We start from the raw sequence: 14163 nt of genomic DNA, 5'->3' as shown, positions 1-14163 counted from the left end.
GTGTAAAATTTTTGCTCCTGTCCCTTTCTCTTTTCAGAAGACCATATTTATAATAAATTTATTTTAAAGAAGTAAAGGTTTGTGTTGCATATAAAAATAAATTTAATTTTAACTACTGAACATAATGCAATAAAAAAGCACTGTGAAATAACACGTGTTATTGTATGTAGGGGCTGGAAATACTTTTTAAACAAATCAAAAGAAATCAGCTTTAGAGAACCACCACAAGAGAAAGTGTAGTTATTTTTTTAAATGATTACGGCAACAATGATTTATAGCAGGTAAGATACATACTCAGTACATTTATGAGAATACAAATAAATATTGACTAAATCTTTCACTTACGCAATGTCTCATTTAATTCTTTGTCTACCAAATAAACATACCATTTAAAAATTATAATCAAATCTAAGCATGATAAAAGCAAAGTGTACACTACTTGTTATAACAAAAGTTAAAAACTTCCCCAGAAGTAAGGATGATGATTCTACTTGCAAAAACTCTATCTGCTAATAATGTTTTCAAATAATTTCAAAAATCAATCACAAAAATGGAAAGAATAGATTTTTTCTGAGAGCCACTGTCTGAGATGAATTAAAATAATAATGTGACTATTGGGGAATATTAATGTCTTTGTATTTATTAATGACACAATATGTTCAAACAATCCCTTTCATTCAACAGTATTAGGCAAATTACACACACACACACACACACACACACACACACACACACACCCCAAAAGGTTTTGGTCAAATTTGTAAGGAGGAATAATAAGATTTATTTATTTTTTTAGAAGTAGGTGGCCTGAAGTCCAGAAGTGGGTCTGTGCTTAGAATATAATGGTGCCAAAGCAATGCAGAGGCAGCCCCTCAGAGGTGGTGGCAGCCTAGAACACTCTTGGTGGGTGCTAATGGCCTGGGCACACCACAGCCCACCCCTTGCTATTCCCTGATTCCTTCCCTGATATGGGATCCTCTATGCCCACATGTCTGAGGATAGGTTTGCCCTTCTAAAACTTTCCACTTAGACCACCGGTATATTTAAAAAACTGCTTTTGCCCATATTAAAATGTTGTAGGATAAAGGAAAAGTACAATCTGATATTGCAGAGAATGGAAGCCCCCACTTAGAGGGCCTGGATCCTATGTCTTTAGGAAGGGCCTCTCCTAGCAAAGATGCTAATCTGGTCTTAGATGAAAGGAGAACATTTGTCAGCCCCATCTTCCTTTCTCTTGCTCCAGGGTCCACAGAGTGAGTTCAGCATGGCGAATGGCCAGCAAGTCTGTATAGGCTTCATTCAGTGCAGTCTTATTAGCCAGGTAGAAACCAGAAGGCTCTTATACGAGGCCTCTGCCCAAGGCAATCGGTGAGTAATTAAGCCTTGGAAGCAAATGCATATGTACCTAGCACAGAGTGGAAGCAGAGTAGCAGGGATGATACATAAGCCATGCTCACTAGTACAATATCACCAGGGACTAAGATGTTGAGATCATTTTGTCCTTGTTGGTTAGATGCTCTCCTCCAGGTCCTCCCAGGGCTCCCCTGCTGCCCGGGCACCCTGGCTGCTCCCCCCCTTTACAATCAGCAACTAAAGGTGTAATTCCTGACACGTTGGGAGCCTTCATCCATGCTATTGGGACAGGGCCATATAGATTGTTACATCTTTTGAATTTCATTTTGGCATCTATATGTATAAAAGCCTAAGCAACCAATGACCAGTGGACCAAATGCCCGGTCGCTATGACGTGCACTGACCACTAGGAAGCAGATGCTCAATGCAGGAGCTGCCCCCTGGTGGTCAGCGTGCTCCCACAGCCAACCTCCCTCGGTCCCTCACACTCCCCCCTGCTCCGCACCCCTCATCAGGATTGGGTGAGACGGCCCTGATCACCAGGCTGAGGGACCCCACCCATGTATGAATTCATGCACTGGGCCTCTAGTATTAAATAATAAGTGTAGCTGACATTCATTGGTTACTTACTCTGTTCCTGACACTAAAAGCTTTGCCCTACCTGGTTTGGCTCGGTAGATAGAGTGTCGGCCTGCGGACCCAGGTTTGATTCTGGTCAAGAGCACGTACCTTGGTTGCAGGCTCCTTCCCAGCTTGAGCCCTGGTCAGGGCTCGTGCAGGAGGCAACCAATCTATGTGACACATCGATGTTTCTCTCTGTCTTTCCCTCTCTCTTTCACTCTCCCTAAAAATCAATGGAAAAATATCGTCGGGCGAGGATTAACAAAATAAATAAATAAAAGCTTCATATGTATTTATTTATTTTATTCTCATTATGACTTGACCAAGGTCACAGAACTTCCAAGTGGTGGGACCCAAATTATAATCCCAGGCTGTATGACCATATTGCCCACCCATAACCTCAATGTGCTTAACTGCCTCCCAGCACACAGTAAATTTATCGCCATCATTTAGTTATGAATGAAATGTTTAAATGATTGGGATGAGAGAACTTTAGAATTGCTTCAGGTTCTGTGTTCACTTGACAGTTGTATATAAAAAGCATATGTAGGAATTTGACTAATGTGAGAAGGGCTGGCCAGGTGATAGGAATTAGGGCATTGTGGGTACTGGGAAAAACTGAAAAGTTCTTATGGAGAGAGTTCTCTTCTCAGCTTCAGCCAATTGCTATTCTGAGGACCTGGCCATGGTGGGTACCCCATAAATATCTGTTGAATGAATGAGTGAATGAATGAATGAATCTAAGTTAGGTGAAACTTCTTTAGGAATATATTCAAGCAAGAAGAAAATGTATGTCAAGGTTTAAGTTTCCTCCTAAGGGACTTCCATGCAATAATAGTGAAACAATCAAATGTAAAGAGAATACTTTATCTTCTCAAAGCATGTTCACCTATTATATGCACTGAGTTATGTTCCACTAAAATGTGTATGCTGAGGCCCTAAACCCCAATACAATGGATTTGGAGATTGGGCTCTCATGATGGTTTTAGACACCAGAAAAGCTTGCTGTCTACTTCTGCCACTTGAAAAAAAATAGCTAGAAGGCAGTTCTCTCCAAGACAGGAAAATGGCTGGCACCTTGAACTTGGACTTACCAGTTTCCAGAACTGTGGGAAAATTATTCTGTGGTTTAAGCCACCCAGTCCATGATATTTTGTTACGGCAGTCTGAGCAGACTAACACACTGATATTATCTCTTTTATCCTCACAATAATCCTAAGAAACAACTAGAACTCCATCACCATTCAGCACAGACCCCTGAGAACACCCGTTTGCCTTAGAGCATGATGAGTGGCGGGTGGCAGGGTGGTGAGGACCAGGGAAGTGACAGGCCAGAAAACTTTTCATATTGCCATCTGGCTCTCACTGTTCAGCATCAATAATTCCTGAGGCAATTCCTTGGTAAAGCACAACCAGAGAAAGCCCAGTTCAGGTAGTTTTAGCACAGGGCATGGGAAGGGAAGGGCATTTAGGGAACTGAATAAATCTTCAACGTTGGGGTCTTACATCTCCAATATATATGCACATTAACGGAGCAGAAAAATGCTCAGTCTTAGATAGTTTTTGCAATACTATTAAGCTTTTTGCAATATGACTTGGCAAGACAAAGAAAACAATTTGAAAACAATTTGTTCAAAGGTGTATTCTCATGGCATCCCTCTCAACTGGCTTACTCAGTCACTTGTAAAGTACAGGGTCTACTACTTGGCTATTTTCAGATAAGGAATCATTTATGATACAGTCTGTTTACTCTAATCCTGCTGATAATTCTAATTTTCCTAGATAAATCCCAATGATCAATACTGCTGCTTCTTCTGTTGCTTTTTGGAGAAAATTCCAGAAAGAGGGCAGATAAAGAATGAAAGCTGGCAAGGCAGTTTCTCTGCTTCCAGCTTCCTGGGCCAAACATAGAAAAAGAAGTTCCTGCTGTTTCATTTAATAAGAATCAGTGTCTTGCTCAGGCCTTGGTCGTTGGACCAGTCAGGCTCAATTGGCATAAAAGAAGTGTTTCCGAATGTCTGCATTTCATTTCAGCACATAGGTTAAAGCTCCCGCATGCCTTTTCCTAACGGCACAAATAGCACTGCTGAGCCCCTGTTCCTCTCAGCGGATCTATATAATTTGCATCTTTTATGTCCAAGCTTAATTTTACCTTTAGGTCATCTGCATTCTTTAATTTTCCTTAATTGTATACTTGGAGATGTGTATCACAATCTACATGACAATGGTTGAGGTTTCTCCTTCTGGGTTTCTCACTCCTGTGGTAGATTCATTTGAAAACCATTTGGGTCTTGCTTATATTTGTCAGCATGTTCTTGTCCATGGACTTTGTTGTCAATTACTGAGCACCTATTGTGTCTTTCCTTTTGTCATCCCAGGGACACATGTTGAATATGTAGCCCTAGTTGTCAAAGAACGTTCTAGCCATTCATCCCCTTCTTTTTTTTTTGACTTCTGCTGAGTAACCACTCCTTGCCACATCCAAGAAAAAATGTTAGAAAATTCCTATTCTGTTTTTATTTTTTTTTATCAGCCAGGCCATAAGAAAATTGCCCTCCCTTTAATTAAAGTAATAATATTAAAAATCCTTAAGTTACAGTCTAACACTGTTCTGGTCATAATATACATTGGAAAATGCATTTAAATTCATTTATATCTTTGTTTCTGTAGCTGTTTTGTTGATTTGGATTATGGACCACAATCTGGGCTGGGGGAAGTACAAAATTGATGGGAGGAAAATCAAGTTTATTGAAATAAACTTCATGATTCCCCCAGAGACAGGAGCAACAAAGGTCACAACTCCCCGAGGTCACTCAGCAGTGTGGTCAGCGAGGAGTGGAGCTGCAAGGCCTGACTTTCTGTCCCTTCTTCTGACCACCATCACTTCCCTCCTGCGTCACCGTCACTCCTCATGGGGGTGGGGGGCGGGGGAGTGGAGGGCTCTCTTCAAGGTCAGCGGGAACCTCACGAAGAACCGAACTCTGGGTGGCTAAAGCTGTGAGGTGCAACCTCCTCTCTAATCTTTACAAACTCTTGATGAGACGTGGAGCCACACATAGGGAGAAGGTCAACCGAGGACTGTAAACACTGGCACAAATGAGCTTAGTTAATATCACCCCACTTCACATTCTGCTTTCTCCGAAATAGGGAGGGTTTTAGGTCATGTTCAGTTTCAGGTCAATGTCAGATAATCCTTAAAAAGGGAATGCTGAGAACAAAGAAACCAGACCAGGAAAAAATAAAAGTAAAAATAAAAACCTCTGACCAAGCCAAGCCTCTAAATATAACTTTTCCACTTACCTCAATGCAGATAATTCTAAGATATATATTTCTGATTCTATTCATTCTGTTTAAAAGAGAAAGACCACATCAGGGTGAGTAAGGCAGGGTGGTCAGGATGCATAATCTAATGACAGTGTGTGGAAGCCACTACAGAAGACGGCAGGAGAACTGCCAGAGCGTGCGGCGAGGCCCGGGGCTGATTTCTACGCAGAGTCCACGGATATTTTCCAAGCATGGACAGCTCTCACTGAAATGAAAATAGAAAATGCAGGACCAGAGCCCACACTAAATATTCAATTTAGTAAAAGACACGAAAACTGCCCGTGGAAGTGGAAGGTATTTGGCTTTGCTATTCTCAACAAAGAAATGAGCCTTCATACTGCAATCTTTTCATGATTAGGCAAAAAGCCTGTCAGTCTTTGCTAAAGAACATTGAACTGATGTCTGTTTCTTGTGCATTTGCTTTCTAGTCCTCAAGTGATACTTTTTTGAGCCTAAAGAGTTGTTTGCAATTATACAGTTGTTTTTTTTGTTATTGTTGTTAATCCTCACCCGAGGATATTTTTCCATTGATTTTTCCAGATAGTGGAAAGGAGGAGGAGAGACACACAGAGAGAAACATCAATGTGAGAGAGAAATATTGATTGGTCACAGGAATCGAGTCTACAACCAAGATATGTTCTCTTGATTGGGAATCAAACCCAAGACCCTTCAGTCCACGGGTGGATGCTCTATTCAGTGAGCAAAACCGGCCAATTATAAACTTATGAAAAATATGAAGAATGCACAGAGATCAAGAAATGGATAGCTAATGTGATTATTCAAAAAGTAGAGGCCTGGTGCATGAATTAGTGCACAGGTGGGGTCTGGCCGGCCAGCCCCAATGGGGGTGCGATTGGGGGCTGGGCCGACCAGGGGGAGGGGCCGCAGGAGGTTGGCCGGCCAGCCCTGCCCCCTATCGGGGTGGGGGTGCCGATCAGGGCCCTGATCAGGCCAGTTGGCTGCTGCAGTGCACGTCATAGTGAGCGGTCCTTCCGGTTGTTCCAGTCGTTCTGTTGTTCCAGTCACTTGGCTTTTATATATATAGATGATAAAAGTAGCCCTAGCCAGTTTGGCTCAGTGAATAGAGCGTCAGCCTATGGACCCAAGGTCCCGGTTCGATTCTGGTCAAGGGCATGTACCTCAGTTGCAGGCTATTCCTTGGCTCGGGCCCTGGTCGGGGCTCGTGCAGGAGGCAACCAATGGATGTGTTTCTCTCACATTGATATTTCTCTAACTGTCTTTTCCCCCTCTCTTCCATTCTCTCTAAAAATCCATGGAAAAATATCCTCAGGTGAGGATTAAAAAAAATGATAAAAGGTCCTGAATGGTTTGGATCAGTGGATAGAGCTTTGGCCTGTGGACTGAAGGGTCCCAGGTTCGATTCCAGTCAAGGGCATGTACCTTGGTTGCGGGTACATCCCTAGTAGGGAGTGTGCAGGAGGCAGCTGAATCAATGTTTCTCTCTCATCAATGTTTCTAACTCTCTATCCCTCTCCCTCTCCCTTCCTCTCTGTGAAAAATCAATAAAATATATTTAATAAAAAAAATGATGAAAGTGCAATCACCGCCAGGCACCTGTTGCTTCTCCCTCCCTGTTCATAGTCTGCTTCCCTACTAAGTGAACTGTCTACATGAAATTATTGCCATATCACAGGACAATGTGGAAGCACAAGCCACCTGACTTCAGTGAGTCAATGTCAAAAGGAGCCCAGGTGTTGTATGTACTAGTAAGCTTTACCAAAGATCAGAAAGGATACAGGAGAAAACCATAGGTCAGTGAGGGGTTAGGTTTTCCTTATATATATTTTAATTCTGTGGGCTCTCCAAGTTCCCCTTTAGGTTTGGAAGAAGTTGTTACCATTCATCAGTTAATAAGAAATGCATCTTGTAACTGAGACGGGCTTGGCAATTGAGGTCTCCAATTTGCTGATTTTATTTCTAGACTGGCAGCTTTAATTTTTTAAGATTTTTATATATATTCATTAAAATTGTTTTCTTTTAAAAAGCCCCCACTGCTGGCAGCCCCACTGGCTGGCTCACCGTCATGTCCCTCCCCAGCCCAGACACAGCCTAAGGGGTCCTGAGTGGCCCACGTGCCCCTTTGAGCCTTTCCTACACAGGAGTCTTGAAGGACAGGAAGGAGAGTGCCCTGATGTCCCAGCTAAGCTCTGCTGCCTGACTATTCTAGGCCCAGGGTGTAGTTGATGCTTTGCTCCAGGCCAGTGATGCCAGGCTGCTGGGCTACCAAGGACTGAGCCAATCCAGCAGTTGCCCGTACATGAGGTGAGGCCTCTCCCAGTGGTTGCTGGTCAACCTCTTGAGGTCTACCTTCTCTTTGCAGTATCAACCTTTGGGACCATGTCTAACCAACACCTTATAAGTGGCAGGCTGCTGGAGACACACTTTGAATGAACTGCACAGCCTTTGCTATCAAGGCCCATGCTGCCCCATCGGTGAGTGCAGGCCTGGTTCTACTGCTCACTAGCTGAGAGCCTCTACAGTGCAAAGTCTCTCAACTAGGAAAGAAGAATAATCTTTTCTGGTTGTAAGAATCAATGAGATCACGAAGGGAGAAGTGCTGGCAAAATGTAAAATACAGACAAATGCAGTTATGCTCATTTAGTTATTACAGATCAGTGCATGGTCACCAAACTGCCCTTATTATTCCCCTTATTATTTTTTCCCTCCATCTAACTTCCATCCACTAATTTATCTATAACTTTCCTGACTGCTTAAGTTATACCTAGTTTGGTCTCCCATCAGCTCAGGCATACTCAGTATTATTGCACTTTGTTTTCTTCTGATAACCATTGATATTTACTGGCTTTTATCTTAACTTCATGGGTATCAATGATAGCAAGGTGTGTCACTATTCCAAAAGTAATTGTACTCGCAAACTCTCCAATGCCCATTGTCCCTATGTCATATTGAATGTGGTCTTGGAAAAACAGCTCTGGGTCTTCTGACCATCCACCCCCAGAGCAGATCCCAGCAATGAATGAGCTATAGGAAATGTAAGAGTGTATGTGTGTGGAGGGGCAAGTGGGACAAGATGGGAAAGAACAGGGGAGTTGGTTAGGAAATTTCTCAAATAGGATACAGTAGGAGATCATCACAGAGTAATAAAGGCAAGAATTGCCACTCTAGTTTGGGCCAAAGAGCAGCAGGGAATTGTGGGGCAAGAACTCCCTCTTAAATAAAGAAGCCAACCACTTTTGTCACCTTGTCATCCCCCTTCTTCTTCTCTCCTCTACATGCCATTGGTTTCCAACTATAACTGCATATTCAAACCACCAGGGGTCCCTAGAAGGGCTTCTGAATTACTTAGGTTGTATATACACTTCCTCCCTTAGAGGGACCAAAACTCTTTCCCTTTGCACTTTCCCAAAGCTGGTGATACATTCTGCCCCCTGCAGTTAGACCAGTTTAAGATAATTTAATCACAGAAGCAAGGTACTATAGTGGTATTCAGCTATTTAGATTTTCATAAGATTTTCTAAATGTATTTTTCATGAGTAATAAGGGTCGTTTATGTGCCTACTTATCATGTCTGAGTAGCACAATCATGATTTTCAGTTTATTTAAACATGTGTTAGATTGAGTAGCTTTTATTTGGTACCTAGACTCTCAGAGTCCTCATGGTCTCTTGCACATGTCACTTAATCAACCCAAAGTTTAAAAGTTTTAGAATTCTCACTTTTCTTCTATTGAGAATACTAAGTAGAGTTGAGAGCTCCATCTGCTTCTGGTCACCAGATGAAATGAACATAGTAGTAGGAATTTGGGGGACACAGAGATATTTTAGTCAGCATATGTTGTTAGGACACTCACAGTACTTCTGACTTTGTTTTTTTTGTTTTTGTTTTCGTTTTTGAAATCAAGAATGTATTTTCTTCTAAAATACATACATTTGATCATTTAATGGGAAAACTAAAAATAAAATTAAATGCACGTTGGTGAGAGCGTTAGTAAATAATTCCAAAGATACCACAAAAGAAAAGAGAAGATGCTCTTTTCAATCAATATTGGTATTACAATTGTGCAATAAAACAGGTAATTTTAAAATTCCAGTTAATTCCGAAGACCTTTGAAAATGGTTCTTAACTCAGCATTATTATGCTCCTACTGGCCTGTTTACTATGCAATGTTGTGAATGTTAACCATATTATCAAATTGTTTTTGCCACAGGCTACCAATAGTCAGTTAATATAAATTTTGATAAACAGCATGTACATCAACTAAAACAATATATTATTACTTCTTTTTTTTAATATTCAAGATATGCTTTATGTAATATCAAAATAATTTAAATGGCACTGGTTTTTAAAAAATGTGCTTCTGCTTACCCCATAAGCCTTTTAGTATTTTCCTGGTAATTCAACAAACTTCTTAAAATTGAGCAAAATTAAGATTTTGTGCTTCTATGTTTACCCAAAGAGCATAACACACTGACAAATTTGATAATCTTATAAAAGAAACAAAGAAAGAAAAACTGTTCTTATTTCAAAGGTTCAAAAAAAAAAAAAAAAAGGCTATTTACTATGCAGACCTAGAATTCTTGTTGTTTTAAGATAGCAAATTAGAAAAACATGGCCTGGGTCAGAGGCTACTCAATCAAGTTGGGCTGGGCCTTTCATTCCAGCAGCCCCCATTCCCCAAATTATATCTGATAATATTCTAAAGTCTAAACACATTTCAGCTCAAAAACATACTCAGCTCTGAGATAGATAATGGCACCAAACTTCCAAATATCAACAGGTTTACCCACCCTCTTCAACTGATGTATTTGTATTTAGATTAAACTGCCACTCAGTACATCTGAATTGTAATATTTGAGGAACTGAACTTTGAGCTGGAACGTTTGTTTTGCATTTTCCTGTGCATAATCACAGGATAGGAGCATTAATAAAGGTTTTGGTGCCTGGGCCACTACAGAGGCCTATTATTTAGGCAGAGTCATGGCAACGGAGCAAAGCTGAATGTTCACAAGTGTAGCGTAATTTCAGCCTGTATTGTGTTGAATGGACGAGAAGACAAATGTGTCAGCAGACATAAGGAGTAAACTACCCAAAACTATTTGGAATGCTCTCTGCACTTGCAAACTGGAAACAGCATCTATATTTCTCAACAAGTCAGGAAAGATTCATGATGGGTATTCCCTTAAACTGGCTACAAAAATATTATTATCTGCAAGCAAGATGGCGCCCCTCAACTTAAAATTGGCAAAACCCCATTGAGCTGCATTTCAGAGAAAGGAGGGAGCTTGAAATGGTAGTGCTCTGCGGATGTCCATGTGGGTGGGCAAGCATATGCTGCTGCTGAGCAGAGGAAGTGGTACACCAGGATTTCTTCATAAGTGTGAGGTCTTTATAAACTCATCTCCATGGGGGCGGTTTTAAATAGAAAGAAAATGACACACAGTCCCCAACCAGGCTTCCTAACTGTTTGGAGAGGGTTGCCACTTTCCCAAACATTAGGTTACTGTGGGGAAATTTTCCAAAACTGTCAACAATTCCATTTTTAAACTCAGTTCCTCCTCTCCACATAAGACAGATGAAAGGCAGCAGGAACTATATTTGGTCTAGTAGGAGATGTAAGTTATTTTTACTGTGCTGATTCCTACCTGACAGTGGAAGACGTACTCTGGTGTGGTTTTCTTGAACTTCATGTTCCAAACCAAGGCCACTCCATCTGGTTCATGGGGAGCATCTTCATTGTTGTTGTAGGAAGCGACCATCAGCTCGGGGTACTGAGCGGAAAAGGTCACAAGACTGAATTAGGCCAAGATGACAACACAAAGAAAACTTTCTTAATTTCTACAGACACATGCTATACTACGTACTTTAAATGTCACTTTCATTTTAAGCTGTGGCATACTTAAAACTTATTGCAATCTGGTTTCTGCCGCCAACATGTGCTTGTCATAGTCGCCAATAACTACCAAACTGCACACATTGCTGGACCTTTCTGTATTAGCTGGCATGTGGGCTAATCCCTCCTTTCTCCTGTGTTGGCTTCCATTACATATTTCTCTCCTGATTTTCTTCCTGCCCACTCTTCTTAGTTCCTACAGGTTCTCCATCTGTTATCTGTGTTCCAAGGAAGCATTTATGCCCTATTTTTCTTTTGTCTCTGTATACACGTTTTCCCTGGGCGACCTCATCTACTCCAATGGTTTTAACAAGCATTAATATGCTGGCAGTGTTCAAATCTATACCTTTAGGCTTGATTTCCCTCCTAGATGCAGATCCTTATATCTGACTGCCTACTGGGGATTTCTCAGGGCTGCCCACAGACACATCAGATGTCACCCATAGACAACTGAGCTCGTTGCCTTCCATAAAACCTACTGCCTTTTCAATGTTCTCTCTTTTGGTGCCTTTCACTAACATTTGCCTAGTTTCCCAGCCTGGACACTCCATATTCATTTCCACTGCTTCCTCTTTCTCAACCCCATGTACTATTTCACTACTTCCTCAATACCTTTCAAATGCATGTTTTCTTCCCATCCTTAAGGTGAGAGCCTCCTAAACTAATTTCTTATCTGAATGAAGGCAACAGCTTCCTAACTGGCCCCCTGCTTCCAGACTCTCCAGACCCTACCCTCACCTACTTTGTCAATATGACTTTACAACAGACATCTGCTAAGGCACTCCTCTGTTTAAAATACTATAAAGGCTCATTATTACTTTTAAGATAAAATGCAGGTCATATAGGATCCTTCTGTCATTTTCTAACTCCTCTGCTTAATCTCTTACAATTCTCCCTCCTTTTACCCTCCTCACACTCCACGACCCAACCTTGGGCTCACAGGTATGGCCTCTGTACCTATGAGTCTGCTACTCTCATTGGAATGCCTCTTCTGTGTGGTAGACATCATTAACTCACTCTTTAAGACTCAATGCAGGCATCTAGTCCTCCAGACAATCCCAACTAACCATGTACCACCTCCTCTTGCCTCACATTGTCTCCTTGAGCATTATGTGTGTGTGTCTCCCCCGCCCCTATTAATGCACTTGTCAAATTGTATTATGGTTTTCCCCTATCTCTGTCTCTTACAAGGTTGCAAGCACTCTGAGTGCAGAGATCAGTTTTTATTGACCTCTGAGTTTAGGGCCTAGCAACTCCTACCACATGCTAAACTTGTGCCAAAACCTATGGATTTACAGATGCTTTTTAAAAATTTCAATAACTGTGCTCAGTGGAAAGACTTTATATTTAATCCCTTGTTATAAAATAATTCCAACAATTAAAAGCATAAGTGCAGGAAACACAACCAGTAAAACCATTAGGACTCCACAGTGAATAGAAAGACCTCTTCACACTATGATATCTCTGTGCTGTGTGTTAATAAACAAACTGAGGGGTGGATCTCGTGGGAGGTACAACATTTCATGAAAAGGCCACTCCTACCTGGGATTTCCATAAGGCAGCCACATTAAAAATTGTATCATTACATATGCAATTATATTAGGGTTATAACAGATCCTATCACCCTTTGCTCAGAGATCATTTAATTTTTCCCCTATATTTCACTATGTGGTGTATATATTTAAAAATAGATGATCCTTATAAATTTGAACATCAACATTTTTCTATCTACAATAATTAAACCTAAGTCTTCCCTGTGGCTTTATTCATTCTTTAAGCTCCCTCAATTTAAGAAAACTACACAGAGCAACAACTTGCTGGTTGACGCAGAGGAAGTACGAGCCTACAATACATGTATGCGGCCATCATTGGACGTAATCACTCTTTATCAGAAAACACTCCTCAGTGGCTAAATCAAAGGCCCATTCAAAGACACTAACATCTAGATAAACACAGAAGTCTCCAGACTGTCCAGCTGAAGTTTAAGTATGTCGCATGTAAAAAGGCAACTCTATAAACATCAACACCACCACTATCAGAGTGGTCAATGAGCAGCCAGACGTGTCTTGAATTATATCCCATAGCTTCACATCTGGGTTTCATCGTCGGCTCCCACTTGTAGTTTTTCTTTTTTCCATTAAAAATATTTTAAATTATTTGGGTTTAAAAGCCCTTTAGAAAACAGGGAGAGCTTTAGTAAAATACCAGTGAAATGACTTTGGTGTAATTTCTATAATTGGGATCATAAGTCCTAAAGATACTACTTTAACTCTTATTGCATGTGAACTTTTACAAATTCAAAAATCTCTTCTAGCATGCCTTTTTCTGTTATTTCTTTGAACATGACTAGTCAAATTTGTTATTCTCCAATAAAAAGTAAATTTCTGAACAATTATTTAAACCTTAAATGTTAAAAGTATGAGTTTAAAGAGAATGCGAACAAGTATGAAGTTTGTGATTACTAATGAGGCTGGATTATTTAATATTTAACCTAGGAGAATTCTTACCTGGAAAGGACCAGATCTGCTCTCAAGCTGTTTGCTCTTATAGAGAAATAAAGTCTGACTTTTATTAGAGAGAAAGGAAATAACATGTTTTAAGTGCCCATTATGCGCCAGACACTGAGCTGGGTGATTAACTCATTTGGTCCTTGCAATCTAAACTAGCAATGGTTTTCTTATTTCTACAGATGGAGAAGCTGAGAGTCCCTGTGAGGGACTTGTTCCCAGTTATGATGCTAATAGGTGAAGAAGTGAGAACCCTATTTAAAGTCTGTTTGGCTTCTAGTCCATTGTAGCCTGCATCAAGTGCCTCCTATGCATTTGTAAGGCACCGTGCCAGCTAAAATGTGGGAGAAGAATGTAACAACAACAGGCTTTGCTCTACAGGAACTCTCTGCTAAGTAGAGGGAAGTGAGACACATGCACGTGTAACTATTATATATATATATATATATATATATATATATATATATATATATATGCCTAATATGCA

At 40.7% G+C, this 14163-nt stretch overlaps 1 protein-coding gene across 7 annotated transcripts in view; it reads right to left on the bottom strand.

Moving 5' to 3' along the window:
• Positions 1 to 14163, bottom strand: part of DYNC1I1 (dynein cytoplasmic 1 intermediate chain 1) — a 283693-nt gene that overhangs the window by 90409 nt on the left and 179121 nt on the right. For all 7 annotated transcript variants that reach the window (XM_080666152.1, XM_080666150.1, XM_080666151.1 and 4 more), the window contains one exon: positions 10922 to 11047. In XM_080666152.1, coding sequence (XP_080522278.1) covers positions 10922 to 11047 — 126 coding nt within the window. The remainder of the gene's footprint in view (positions 1 to 10921; positions 11048 to 14163) is intronic.

This window comes from Plecotus auritus (assembly GCF_963455305.1).
Source record: "Plecotus auritus genome assembly, chromosome: 4".
NCBI lineage: Eukaryota > Metazoa > Chordata > Mammalia > Chiroptera > Vespertilionidae > Plecotus > Plecotus auritus.
Note: the sequence above shows the minus strand (reverse complement) of the source record. Positions and strands in the feature narration are given on the sequence as shown.